This window comes from Canis lupus, chromosome 12, assembly GCF_011100685.1.
Source record: "Canis lupus familiaris isolate Mischka breed German Shepherd chromosome 12, alternate assembly UU_Cfam_GSD_1.0, whole genome shotgun sequence".
Classification (NCBI taxonomy): domain Eukaryota; kingdom Metazoa; phylum Chordata; class Mammalia; order Carnivora; family Canidae; genus Canis; species Canis lupus.
Window position 1 is genome coordinate 63,032,959 of NC_049233.1, and position 12,168 is coordinate 63,045,126.

At 47.7% G+C, this 12,168-nt stretch overlaps 2 protein-coding genes across 7 annotated transcripts in view; one reads left to right on the forward strand and one right to left on the reverse strand.

Moving 5' to 3' along the window:
- The window catches only part of LOC111098147, a 105,293-nt gene that overhangs the window by 91,111 nt on the left and 2,014 nt on the right, over positions 1–12,168 (forward strand). For 3 of the 6 annotated variants that reach the window (XR_005368079.1, XR_005368081.1, XR_005368080.1), the window contains 3 exons: positions 1,655–1,854; positions 2,138–2,243; positions 3,252–3,288. Coding sequence is in view for 1 of the 6 variants with exons in the window: in XM_038554837.1 (XP_038410765.1) it covers positions 2,138–2,243; positions 5,141–5,270 (236 nt within the window). In the remaining 5 variants the exon portion in view is untranslated. Of the gene's footprint in view, positions 1–679; positions 800–1,654; positions 1,855–2,137; positions 2,244–3,251; positions 3,289–5,140; positions 5,271–12,168 lie in introns of those variants that run through there. The other 3 variants (XR_005368077.1, XM_038554837.1, XR_005368078.1) reach the window with 2 other exon arrangements.
- PREP (prolyl endopeptidase) overlaps positions 2,961–12,168 on the reverse strand; it is a 118,009-nt gene continuing 108,801 nt past the window's right edge. Inside the window, exons 13-15 of the mRNA XM_038554825.1 lie at positions 10,918–11,049; positions 7,786–7,942; positions 2,961–3,760 (exon numbers count right to left, since the gene is read on the reverse strand). Coding sequence (XP_038410753.1) covers positions 3,466–3,760; positions 7,786–7,942; positions 10,918–11,049 — 584 coding nt within the window. The 3' untranslated portion in view covers positions 2,961–3,465. The remainder of the gene's footprint in view (positions 3,761–7,785; positions 7,943–10,917; positions 11,050–12,168) is intronic.

A 12,168-nucleotide genomic window follows, 5' to 3' on the forward strand; every position in this document is an offset into this window, starting at 1 on the left:
CAAACCCCACTGGCTTTCAAAACTAGGTGTTTTGGGGGCTTGTCTCCTAGATGCAGGTCTTAAAAGTTGGGATGCCAGATATGGGGTCCAGGCCCTTCACTCAGGGAGAAGCTTGGGGTTGCGAGTTCCCTCCTGACTGTGGGGGTGGCGGGTGCTTAAGGGAAGATTGTGTCTCAGCCTCTCCTGCCATCTCATTTGCCCAGTTTGTAGGGGTTGCTCATCTAGTTTTTCTTTCAGAGGATATTGTTCTGTGTGTAGCTGTAGGTTCAGTGCATTTGTGGGAAGAGAGAAGTTCAGGATCTCTCAGGTCACTATCCTTTTTTTTTTTTTTTTTTTTTTTTTATTTATGATAGTCACAGAGAGAGACAGAGAGAGAGAGGCAGAGACATAGGCAGAGGGAGAAGCAGGCTCCATGCAGGGAGCCCGACGTGGGATTCGATCCCGGGTCTCCAGGATCGCGCCCTGGGCCAAAGGCAGGCGCTAAACCACTGCGCCACCCAGGGATCCCTCAGGTCACTATCTTGAAGGAGAACCCTCTTGCTTACTCTCAATACCAAATGGGGTGTGTGTGTGTGTGGGGGGGGCGTGAGAGTGCAGACTCCAGGGCCAGCTCCGGGCTCACCGCCCTCCCAGTGCACTTCTGGCTGAGGAACTTGGGCTCTCGCCAGGGGGTGGGGGAGTAGCACGTGGTTTGTAAGGTTGCTTGGGGACAAGTAGCCATGCAGAGTGCTTAGGGCTGGATGCACAGGGCACTCCGTGAAATCATTTCTCCTCTTTCTGGAGTGTCAGCTGCATGAAGGTAGGACTTTTTTACTTTGTACCCCCAGCCCCTAGAATGACTGCATGGAGGACATGGCCAAATATTCCTTCCTCGTTGGCCTCCGCCCTCAGCCCACTGGCCTGAGCACCCCATTCTAGTCCGACTTTTGCTTTTTTAGATTCCTCACAGCTTTCCATCTGCCCTTCACTCATCTCTGAGTCTTTGTGACCTTTCTGGGCAATGGCTGCGTGGTGTGTCCTGGGGAACTCCCCAAGGCTGGTAAAACTGTCTGAGAAATACAGATTGGGGACAGGCTTTCTCAGCTGAAATGTAGCCTTTGCAGCCATTTGTGTGCAACTGCCTGTGTTTTAGTGGGAGTAATAGGAAAACGCAATTGCCAAGTTTTACACTAGACGTGTACATAGCAAACATCAGAAATGTGACTTTCTTTCACTCGGGTAGCAAATGCTCTATGGCACGTGTAGCAAGTTAGACCACCTGTACAATGTGTGTGGCTTTTTTTTTTTTTTTTTCCCTTAAACACCATAGACCAATGTAAGACAGAGCAGAGGGTCAGAGCCCTGGACAGAGGAAGGTGGCAAGTAATAGGGAAGGCAGCTGAGACCTGGGAAGGGGCCAACTTCATATACTTCCAGTGTTGAAGGCTTAAAAAAGCTACCTTCGGTGTGTGGGCTCAATTGTCCTGCTAAAGTCTAGATGTGAAAATTAGCTTGGGAAAGAGAACTCGCAGTTGGAGGCCAGTTCTCCGGTAGGCACTTTTCGGAGTGTATTATACCCTTTATTCCTAATTACCACTTGCTAAATTGGAGTTGAGACTGGAGCCTGGGCTGAGGTTCTTTTTTTTTTTTTTTTTTTTTGGTTCTTCTCCTGAAGCTGAGGCCACACCCACGGAGTTTTCACTTTCCACTGTGAAGTGGAACTCAGTTCTGGGCAAGCTCAGAAATGCTCCGCACTGAGTGGAAAGAGCTCAGCTGTCTGTACCTCAAACCACCCAGCTGGTCTAAGAAGAAGGCTGCCTCTAGCTTTATTTAGGAGAATGCATTTTTTTTTCCCTGCCATGCTCCGGTCAGCAGGTACGTGGCAGGTAGCCAGTGCTAGTGTCTCTCTGCGGAGGCGGTGATGTCAGTTCTGCACGCGCTGGGGGCTGGGGCTGGGGGTGCGGTGTCTCTGGGGTGGGGTGGCAGGGGGAGGCTAGAGTGTGTCATACGTTCAAGGGCAGCTACAGTGTATATGGTGCTTATTAAAATGAATAGAACATGGGATTCCAGAGGAGAAAAACCAAACCAAGTAGCCACCTTTCAGGTATGCTTGATACGTAGTGATGCACTTGATAGAAAACTGTGTGTCTAATTTCAGGCCCTGGGTTTGAGAGGTAGAGCTCTCAAGAAGAGCACCAACAGGTATGATTTGGAAAACAGCACTTGGCTTATCTGGAAAAGTACAAACTCACGGAACGATGAAGGTAAGTGGTTATTTCTGTCATCTGACGAAGCGAGACAAAGAAAAGATTTTCCTATTATCAATCAGGTCAGCATTTCCCAAACTGATGCCCAAAGGCACAGTGTTTCAGAAGAGGTTAGTGCCCTGAAATTTTATGAACAATAGTTTGGGGAATGGTGTATCCTCCTCCTAAAGACTCGGGGTGGCAGGGACGAGGGACCGAAACTGTTCTAAGTGTGACTATTTCCGAGAAGCGGTCTTTGGGGGAGGGCGGAGGGGAACGGCTTGGGAAATGCCGAAATTTCTGATTTTAAGAGAAGTTTGGAGAAATGTATCGATTTCTCCAATGATTAAATGTATTAATTCTCCAAATGGGGATCGTTAACTCAGGTGAGTTTTATATGCTGGGTACTCCGACGTCCGGGGACACTTTGTAACCAGGTTGACAGACAAGCAGGCCCGTAAGCTGAAGCTTCTGGTCCCCTGATTTTTCAAGAGGAGGCTCCCAAGTCAAAGGAGCCCTGGCTCAGGTCATCAGCCGACCTGACCGAGTGGTTAATACGGGAGAGTGAGCTGCCTCTGGCAGCTTCATCCCCATAAGGAGGGGAGCTGGGGGGGCCGCACTCACTTCCTAGGGCTTCACTGTTAGGAAACTACCCGGTACGGAAAGGTGTCTAGTAGGCAAGTGGCGTGATCCAGGGCGAGGGCCCCTCAACACCAAGGAATCAGAAATATAGCCTCCCGTTCTTAAATAACATTTATTATCATTGCAAAGGAGTCTTTTTCAGGAGAACAGTTCTCACATCGAAAGATATACTGGTTATGGGTATAGAAGCGGATTTCACTGAGTGCTCTAGGTGAGGTGGGCCCGACTACGACTCTGGATTCGGCAACCTAATAGTCACAATGCGTTGGCTGTCACTTAGCTATTTATCCAAACATGCCTTTTTAATATTTTTTTTAATTCTTTTTTTTTTTTTTAATTTTTAATTTTTTTTTTTTTTTTTTTTTAAAACATGTGCCTGCACAGGGTGGAAAAAAGAAACGCCAAGGGCCTGGCTAAAAAGGAGAAGCCTAAAAAAGATAAAACTCCCGCGGCGGTTCCGTGGGCCGGCGGTGTGGAGCGCAGGGACCCGGCGTCCGTGGGCGGGGCGGGAGGCCCGGTGGCTTCTCCGCGTGACCGTGACCGGTGTGAAAGCCCTTGAGGGTCCCGGCGGCGGCCGGGCCGGGCCCGCGGGGGCCGCTCACTGGATCCAGTCGATGTCCAGGCAGCGCGCTATGAACGCGAACATGTCGGAGACCTCCTCTATCACCTTGGCCGTGGGCTTCCCGGCCCCGTGGCCGGCCTTGGTGTCCACGTGGATGAGCAGCGGGTTGCTCTGCTTCCGGCTGCGGCCCACCACGTACTGAAGGGTGGCGATGAACTTGAGCGAGTGCAGCGGGACCACGCGGTCGTCGTGGTCGGCGGTCAGGAGCAGCATGGACGGGTACTGGGTGTCGTCCGCCTCCGGGAGCCTCACGTTGTGCAGCGGCGAGTACCTGGAAGGCAGAGGCAGGGCCGTGGGCCTGGACGGCCGAGCCCGGGGTCGGGCCCCACGCTGCCCCAGGAGCCCGACGGCCCGGCCCTTGGCGTCCCTGGCGCGCCCGCTGGCCGCGGCTCCTGCACCCTGGGCACCTGCCCCATCTCTGTGGCTCCCACCCTAGAAGACGCGGGAAGAGCCCAGGTCTTTCGAGACGACTCTGACCCTACTATACACACGCATAGGATCTGGAGTGGCTCCATGCTCCTTATGCTGACTTTCTCACTCCTACAAGGGGGACTGATTTTTGTTGTTGTTGTATTTTTTTTTCTCATTTTATTTTTTATTTTATTATTTTTTTATTGGTGTTCAATTTGCCAACATAGAGCATAACACCCAGTGCTCATCCCATCAAGTGCCCCCCTAAGTGCCAGTCACCCATTCACCCCCACCCCCTGCCCACCTCCCCTTCCACCACCCCTAGTTCGTTTCCCAGAGTTGGGAGTCTCTCATGTTCTGTCTCCCTCTCTGATATTTCCCACTCATTTTCTCTCCTTTCCCCTTTAATCCCTTTCACTATTTTTTATATTCCCCAAATGAATGAGACCATATAATGTTTGTCCTTCTCCGACTGACGTATTTCACTCAGCATAATACCCTCCAGGTCCATCCACGTCGAAGCAAATGGTGGGTATTTGTCATTTCTACTGGCTGAGGAATAGTCCATTGTATACATAGACCACAGCTTCTTTATCCATTCATCTGTCGATGGACACCGAGGCTCCTTCCACAGTGTGGCTATTGTGGACATACGACCCAGCAATTGCACTGCTGGGGACTTACCCCAAAGATACAGATGCAGTGAAACGCTGGGACACCTGCACCCCCATGTTTATAGCAGCAATGTCCACAACAGCCAAACTGTTGTTGTTTTTTTCATTTTTTTAAATTTTATTTATTCATGAGAGAGAATGAGAGAGAGAGGCAGAGGGAGAAGCAGGCTCCATGCAGGGAGCCCAACGTGGGACTCGATCCCGAGTCTCCAGGATCACGCCCTGGGCTGAAGGCGGCGCTAAACCGCTGAGCCACTTGGGCTGCCCTGTTGTTTTCTAAAAAGATTTTATTTAGTTATTCACGAGAGACACAGACAGAGGGAGAAGCAGGCTCCCTGCGGGGACCTGCCCGATGGGGACTCGATCCCAGGACCCCGGGGTCACGACCTGAGCTGAAGGCAGGTGCTCAACCACGGAGCCTCCCAGGAGTCCCCACAAGGGGGACTGATTTTAAGCCACTGACTGTGGATACGCCAGCTGCTGGCCTCTCTTTGGTCGAAAACCTTGAAAGTCAAAGCATATGGCAGCTTTCTGGCCCTTTGCTATTGATACGATGTTTGTTGCAGGCTCAGCAAGGCCGGCTGAGGAGGAGCCTGGGTCCTGTTGGGGCCTCTCACGGGCGCTTGGGGCCCTGCCGATGGTGACCAGCTCCGTGGGGGGAGCAGAGGACGCACCTTCTGCAGGACAACTTTTCAGGCAAGTGAACAAAAGGGTTTTATGAATATAAGTATCGAATTAGATGGCAGGTGAGGGACATCTCTGGATTTCTATCTTTGCGTTTTACTCAATATGGATGTTCCGTTCGTCAAGTATTAATGAATAGAATTGGCTGTTTTCATAGAGTTTTATTTTGGAGGGTAAATGGTCAAGAACAGTAACACATCTGCTTGGTTAACCAAGTCAAGACTGAAAAGTTCTGGAGTTTTCAGATAAGATTAAGGGGCTGACATGGCTCGGCTTTCTGATCTTATTTCGAGTGTTCTTGGATTGACCCCAGCCTTCCAGCTAAGTGTTAGTTCTTGGGGAAAGAGGTTTGGAAAATTCTGCCTCCTGATAATACTGCCACCCCTCTACCCCTGAGATTCACATACATGCCATACTGATACATTGAAGATTCTGGAAAATTCTGTATTCATGGAGGGGGGCGGGGGGGACTCTCTTTAATCTCAGACCATGCTTCATGGGACATGCAGCTTCTGGTAAGGCCCCCTCTGGCCACACTGATACATTTAAGATTCCGGAAAATTCTGTATTCATCGGGGGGAGGGGGGAACCCCCCTTTTAATCTCAGATCGTGCTTCATGGGACATGCAGCTTCTGGTAAGGCCCCCTCTGGCTCCAGAATGGAGTAGGAAGAGAACACAGCCCCGTGAGAGCTAGGTTGGAAAATTAAAGTCTAAAGTAGGACTATCACAGACATCTTGAGAGGAAAAATATTTACTTTTCTTTTATTCCCCATATTAATTTTTATATATTTTATCTGAGAGAGGGAGGGGCAGCAAAGGCAGATGCTTAACCAACTGAGCCACCCAGGTGCCCCTTCCCAAATTAATTTTAGAAGCATTAGGCTCCACTGAATATTTTGTTGCCTTTGATACACAATTTGGTCAGTATTTTCTTTACATTATTAGTTTGAACTACAGCTGCTTGATTCAGCTTTTACTGGTATTTGGCAACGAGGGTATCTGTGTGTCTAAAAGTATTCAATGGGGATCCCTGGGTGGCGCAGCGGTTTGGCGCCTGCCTTTGGCCCAGGGCGCGATCCTGGAGACCCAGGATCGAATCCCACGTCGGGCTCCCGGTGCATGGAGCCTGCTTCTCCCTCTGCCTGTGTCTCTGCCTCTCTCTCTCTCTCTCTGTGACTATCATAAATAAATAAAAAAAAAAAAAAATTAAAAAAAAAAAAAAAAATAAAAGTATTCAATGATAAAACTTGAGTCATTTTAGCTGAAGAGCTAAAACCATAGAAAGCCTATAAAATTAAAGAAAAAGCTTGACCAGAGAAATTATTAATGAAACTTAGAGCTGACTGAGAAGCCTGGGACACAGGCTTCTTGTACTGTTCCAAGGGCCATTCCTAACTGCTGATGACGGTCCCCAAACCCCTACCTGTAGAAGTGAAGACTGTGAACAGCCAGAAAAGAATGTGGCTTGTGGTCTTGAGCGTCTAAATGCCTGCCATTTCCTCAGTGGTCTCGCCAAAGTGGTTGATGGATGGGAATGAAGTTGTATGATGTTTTAATAATATGATTTTGCAGTTTTAAATATATATGATTATACTGAGGGAACAAAGTAGGTTTTAATGTGCCTGCATATTAATTTATTTATTTATATTTATTTATATTAATTTATTTATATTTCCGCCTTAAAATCCCATACATAGATGTAAAGTAAAATGGCACCTTTTTCTATTAGGTTTTGATTGCTATGGTAACAAATTACAACAAGTTTGGCAGCTTTTCAAAACAACACAGATTTCTTATCTCCCAGTTCTGTCAGCCAGAAGTCTGGGGTGGCTCAAATGGGTCCTCTGCTCTGGGTCTCAGGGCTGTGAAATCAAGGTGTTGGCTGGCTGCGCTCTTATCGGGAAATTCTGGGAAAAAAATCTGTTCCCAGGCTCATTCAGGCTGTTGGCAGAACTCAGTTCCCATGTGGTTATAGGACCGAGGTCTCCCTTTCTTTGGGGACTGTTGGCTGTTCTCAGCTTCTAGAGGCCCCATCCCCCATCTTCAAAGCCAGCAATGGCAGCTCCAGTCCAGCTCATGCTTCCAATCTGACCTCCCTTTCTGCTGCATTCCCTGCCTCCAGCCAGAGAGAGACTGGGCCTACTTCAGTAATCCAGGATTATCTCCTTATTTTCAGGTCAGCTGACTAGTAACCTCACTTTAATCTGCAAAGTCCCTTCACAGCAGCACTCAGATTAGTGTCTGACTTGAAGAGACCGGGGGTGGGGGTGGGGGTGGGAGGACACCTTTAGAATTCCCCATCTCTGTAATTTGTTGTTCTTGTTAAAGACCGGATCAAAACAAGGAAGACACGTAGGTACTCCCATCACTTCCCCTACTTTCTGCAGTAAATGATACGCAGATATGAGACACTGAAGGGGACAAAGGGTCAGACGCTTATGCTTTTGACTGTTCAGGACTACGATGTCAAAATCGTTAGCAACACACACACCCACACACAGGTATCAATATGAATGAAGACTTACTTGATAAGCCATTCAAAGTGTTGTTTGCTGTCCGAGCACCCGTAGTCGGTGGTCCAGGCGTGGCCGATGGTGTATTTATGGAACTTCAGCATGTCCATCACTCCAACTTGGGCAATAACACAGCCAAAGAGGTCAGGGCGCTGATTTGCACAAGCGGCTGAAAACCAAGACAGAAAGGAAAAGGATAAACATCTAAATAAATAAAAACAAATCAACACTTTCAATACTTTCAGAACCACGGTTGCCTTCTTTCCTAGAGCACAGGAAGAAACTATAATAAACCACCTGCCTAATGGCCACGAGCTTTTATCGAAGGGGCTGGATATTCTCACCAGTGGTAGAGACTTACTACTGCCGGAAGGGAATCTCAGCGCGGGAGTTATTCAGAAAAGCTCAAGGACTTTCTGGATTGCTACACAATGGGAACTGGGGGCCACAGGAGCCAACTGTGTGGTTAGAGGGGTGGAATTTCAGCCCTACCTCTGACCTTAGGGGAGGGGAGAGAGTTAATAATGGCTACTGATTTAATTTCTCATGCCTGCATAAAAACTTCCATAAAAACCCCTAAGCAGATCCCTGGGTGGCGCAGCGGTTTGGCGCCTCCCTTTGGCCCAGGGCGCGATCCTGGAGACCCGGGATCGAATCCCATGTCGGGCTCCCGGTGCATGGACCCTGCTTCTCCCTCTGCCTATGTCTCTGCCTCTCTCTCTCTCTGTGTGACTATCATAAATAAAACAAAACAAAACAAAAAACAAAACCCTAAGCAATGGAGTTCAAAGAGCTTCCAGGTTGGTGAACACACTGAAGTGCTGGAAGGGTGGCCTTCCTAGAGAAGGCATGGAAGTTCTGCAAGCCCCCCTTTACCCCATCCCTTACTCTACTACTGTTCCAGTCTATAAGCCGTCCTAGCATATTACCAAACCCGAGGAGGTGGATCATGGGAACCCCATACCACCATGTGGGGTCTGTGCTAACTCTGGGCAGTATCAGAACTGAATTGCAGGTCACCCACTGGGTGTCGGAGAGCTGGAGAATTGGTTGGTGTGGAGGAAAAAACCCTATACGTTTGGTGTTGGAAGTGTTGAGTAGAAACCCTTTATACAGTCCAAGGCAGGGCCTGAAACCCAGCATAAGCTCTAACCAATACTGGCACACGTTCTTGTCCTGCTTTAAAAATACTCTTGTTTAGTTATAGAAATATTTCTTAGTTTTCATAATTCAACAGATATTTATTGAACATCCTGCCATGTGCCTTTTATGGGAAAGTTAAGTGAACAAGCAATTACAGTGTGAGAACCACCACTGTGGGGGGGGAGGGGAGTCCATGGGGTGTGGGGGAACCCAACCTGGGGTAAGGCAGTTAGGGAGGTGTGGGGAGGAAGTCACATCAAAGCTGGTGTGCTGAACAGTCAGTCAAGGGAATCTGGCCTTCTCCTGCCTCTGGCCAAAAAACCTAGTTTGCACCCTCATTGCACCTGATTTTGGTGCTTATTCATAATACCAGATCGTGGGTTCCACCCTGGGATACTCTGATTCGCTCTCAGGTGTGAGAGGGGCAGGAACCTGTTCTTTTTAGTAAGCCTTGAACACCCTGAGAAGGGAAATCCATTTCTACAAGTTCCTCAAGGGACCAGGGTTGCCAATAGATGTACACCAGTTCCTGGCTATGAAACTGAAAAGATAAAGGAGTTATTGGATGAAACCGTGAATTACTCAACTGTCCCACTATTGGTATCAGATGGTATTTTCAATATCCTTTCCCATTAAATCTTAGATGTGCCCTTCGTTCTTCTCTGTTACATTTCACATATGATCTACATGCAAATTCAGAATACACCCAGAATCTGACCCCTTCTTGCTGCTTCCGTTGCCACACTCGAGGGCCAAGCCACCACCGTGTCTCACGGGGATGGAGGCCTCCCCTTCATCTGCCCTAACACCATAACACGATCAGTGCAAGGTCGATCCCATAAAATTCCCGCAATGGCTTCTTTCTTCAAAGAGTAAACCAGGCCCGCTGGACTGGGTCAGAGGTCCTGCCTGTTTTCGCCTCCTGACCCTCTCCCTCGCTCACTGTGCCCAGCAATTATATCAGTGCTCTTTCTAAATTTAAACCAATTATTTTGGATCTATAGATTTTACCTCCATGGGAAATTTTTTTCAAGACTATATTCTATTGGGGTAAAGAGTATTCAGGTTTTGCAATGACTCAGTATATTTCAAGGATAAGGAAACGGAGTGAATGTGCAACCCGCGAGTCCCCTTCCAAAAGCAGATTTTCACACGTGTTTTAAGTTGAGTCTACAGTGGTACAATGTATCCTCATATCCTAATGACACTGGATGTAGGGCCCAGTAAGCAAAGTCCAGGCCACCATAAATGTTCAATACAAAGTAAAATGTCCTTAACTACCAAATATTAGGAAAAGCGACTTCAAGGCTGTGCCATTTAGAGGTTAAAGGAGCAGACTCTAAACCACAGTGTTAGGCTCCAACCCCAGCATCACCACTTGGCAGCTGTGTGACACGAGGCAAGCTGCTCAACCTCTCGGTGCCCCCAGTCCTCGGTAAAATGGGAATAATACCAGTTCCCGTCTCTCAGGCTGCATGCGTGTCCAATGAGTGTGTGCAGCTGAAGGGCTCAGCACTGGGCCCAGCACCCAAGGTGCTCAGCAAGTGTGAATTAATACCATGAATATTTCATTACTGCTCTGCTGTGCTACCCCATTTTCCTCCATCAATCTTCTCTCTGAGCACACAGCGTAGGTGTTCACCAAATCTTACAGGTTCTGAGTAGCATAATCACATTTATTGGTTATTGGCTCAGTCCTGCACTGGCTGAACCCTAGAAATCTATGGGTCCACTGTGGGGCGCTGGTCCCACCCAGTGTGCAGCCCAGAAGAGCTGGGAGCAGGCAGGCACGACAGCTTCTCAGGGTGTCACGAATCAAGCCTGTATAAAGTGAGTTCAGTTGGGTCTTTGTGTGTCATTTATCAGATGCCCTGATACAAATGGGTTTTGCTTTCTTTGCTCCCATCCGTGAGCCAAAGTCAGTCAAGAGCTGTCTACGGACAGTGTATCTGAAAACCCCCAGAGTGTTAACTAGTAAGTACAATAGAATCCAGGTCTCACCCACTAAGAGGCCTCCGTTTGAACCTCCATTAATAGTCAGCCTCTTGGGAGACGTGTAACCTTCCTTGATAAGATACTCCGCGGCATGCTGAAAGTCATCAAAGCAGTTCTGTTTGTTTGCCAAGATACCACCTGCAATGTGCCAAAGTGAAAGATGGTTAAGAAAGAAAACATTAAAGAAAAACAAAGTTTAACCTAAAGGGGCTTCAAATGGTAGGGGGGCAGGGTTTCAACTATCGATCACTTACACATACCGGGCTAACACCACACTTAGAAAAACGCTCCAATTGAAATTTTGTTATGCATCATGGAAATCCATCACCACCACCACCACCAATCTACATGGTGGATCTGTACTTCCCCAAACACTATGGCAATGCCCCGCAGGGAAGAGATGATCTGTTAGAGAACCACGAGGACACAAGTACGAAAGCAGGTAACCACAAAGAATCTAGATTTTGGAGAGACCAAACTTAGCCTTGAGCTGCGCTCCGCATAGCAAATAACGATGGGGCCGTGTGTGGTTCCTGCTTCCTGGACAGCACCTGGTGCTGGGGGACAGCACCCGCTTCTGAGCCCTCCTCCTCGCAGGAGTTTGAAATGGTAAAGCTGAGAAACAGGGTCTTTAGTTTTGCCCTTATTTAGAGAATGTAAGCAGGAGTTTGGTGGGGAGGTGGTGCTACCAAGAGCAGCCTATTACGGTTTCTCAGTCCTTGAATGAAGAGCTCAGACATCTCCCCCAGAGAATCTGGACTTTTCTCACCGAGAAGTCCTCCAATGTATAAAAAGCACACAAAGAAACTATGTAAAGAGAGGAACATTTGTACAGTCTTAAAATATCTAAAAGTAAAGGCCAAAAGTCAAAGATGTGCCCCCAACGGAAGAGATGTCTGAAATAACTGCCTAGGAGATGAACAAAAAGCAGACACAGGTCTAATTAGATATCTGAGATTAACCACTTTTGCGGAAATTCAATTACAGATGAAGCAGTGCTACTGAAGAAATTTTTTCATATCAAAACAAATGTTATTAAATTTTTAATAAGAAATTATCGGTGAATTAGAACAGCTAGAATTACTTAGTTTCCAGGAATAATATCATTTTGGGTATAGGACTATATTTTTTAAAGAGCATTACATTTTAAACTCAATACACAGAATGGAATTTAGATATATCAATGTTTAGTACACTAGGGTCTACTGGAAAAATCCATTTCTGGCCCCTTGACTGCCTAAATTTGGGGAGAGTCTA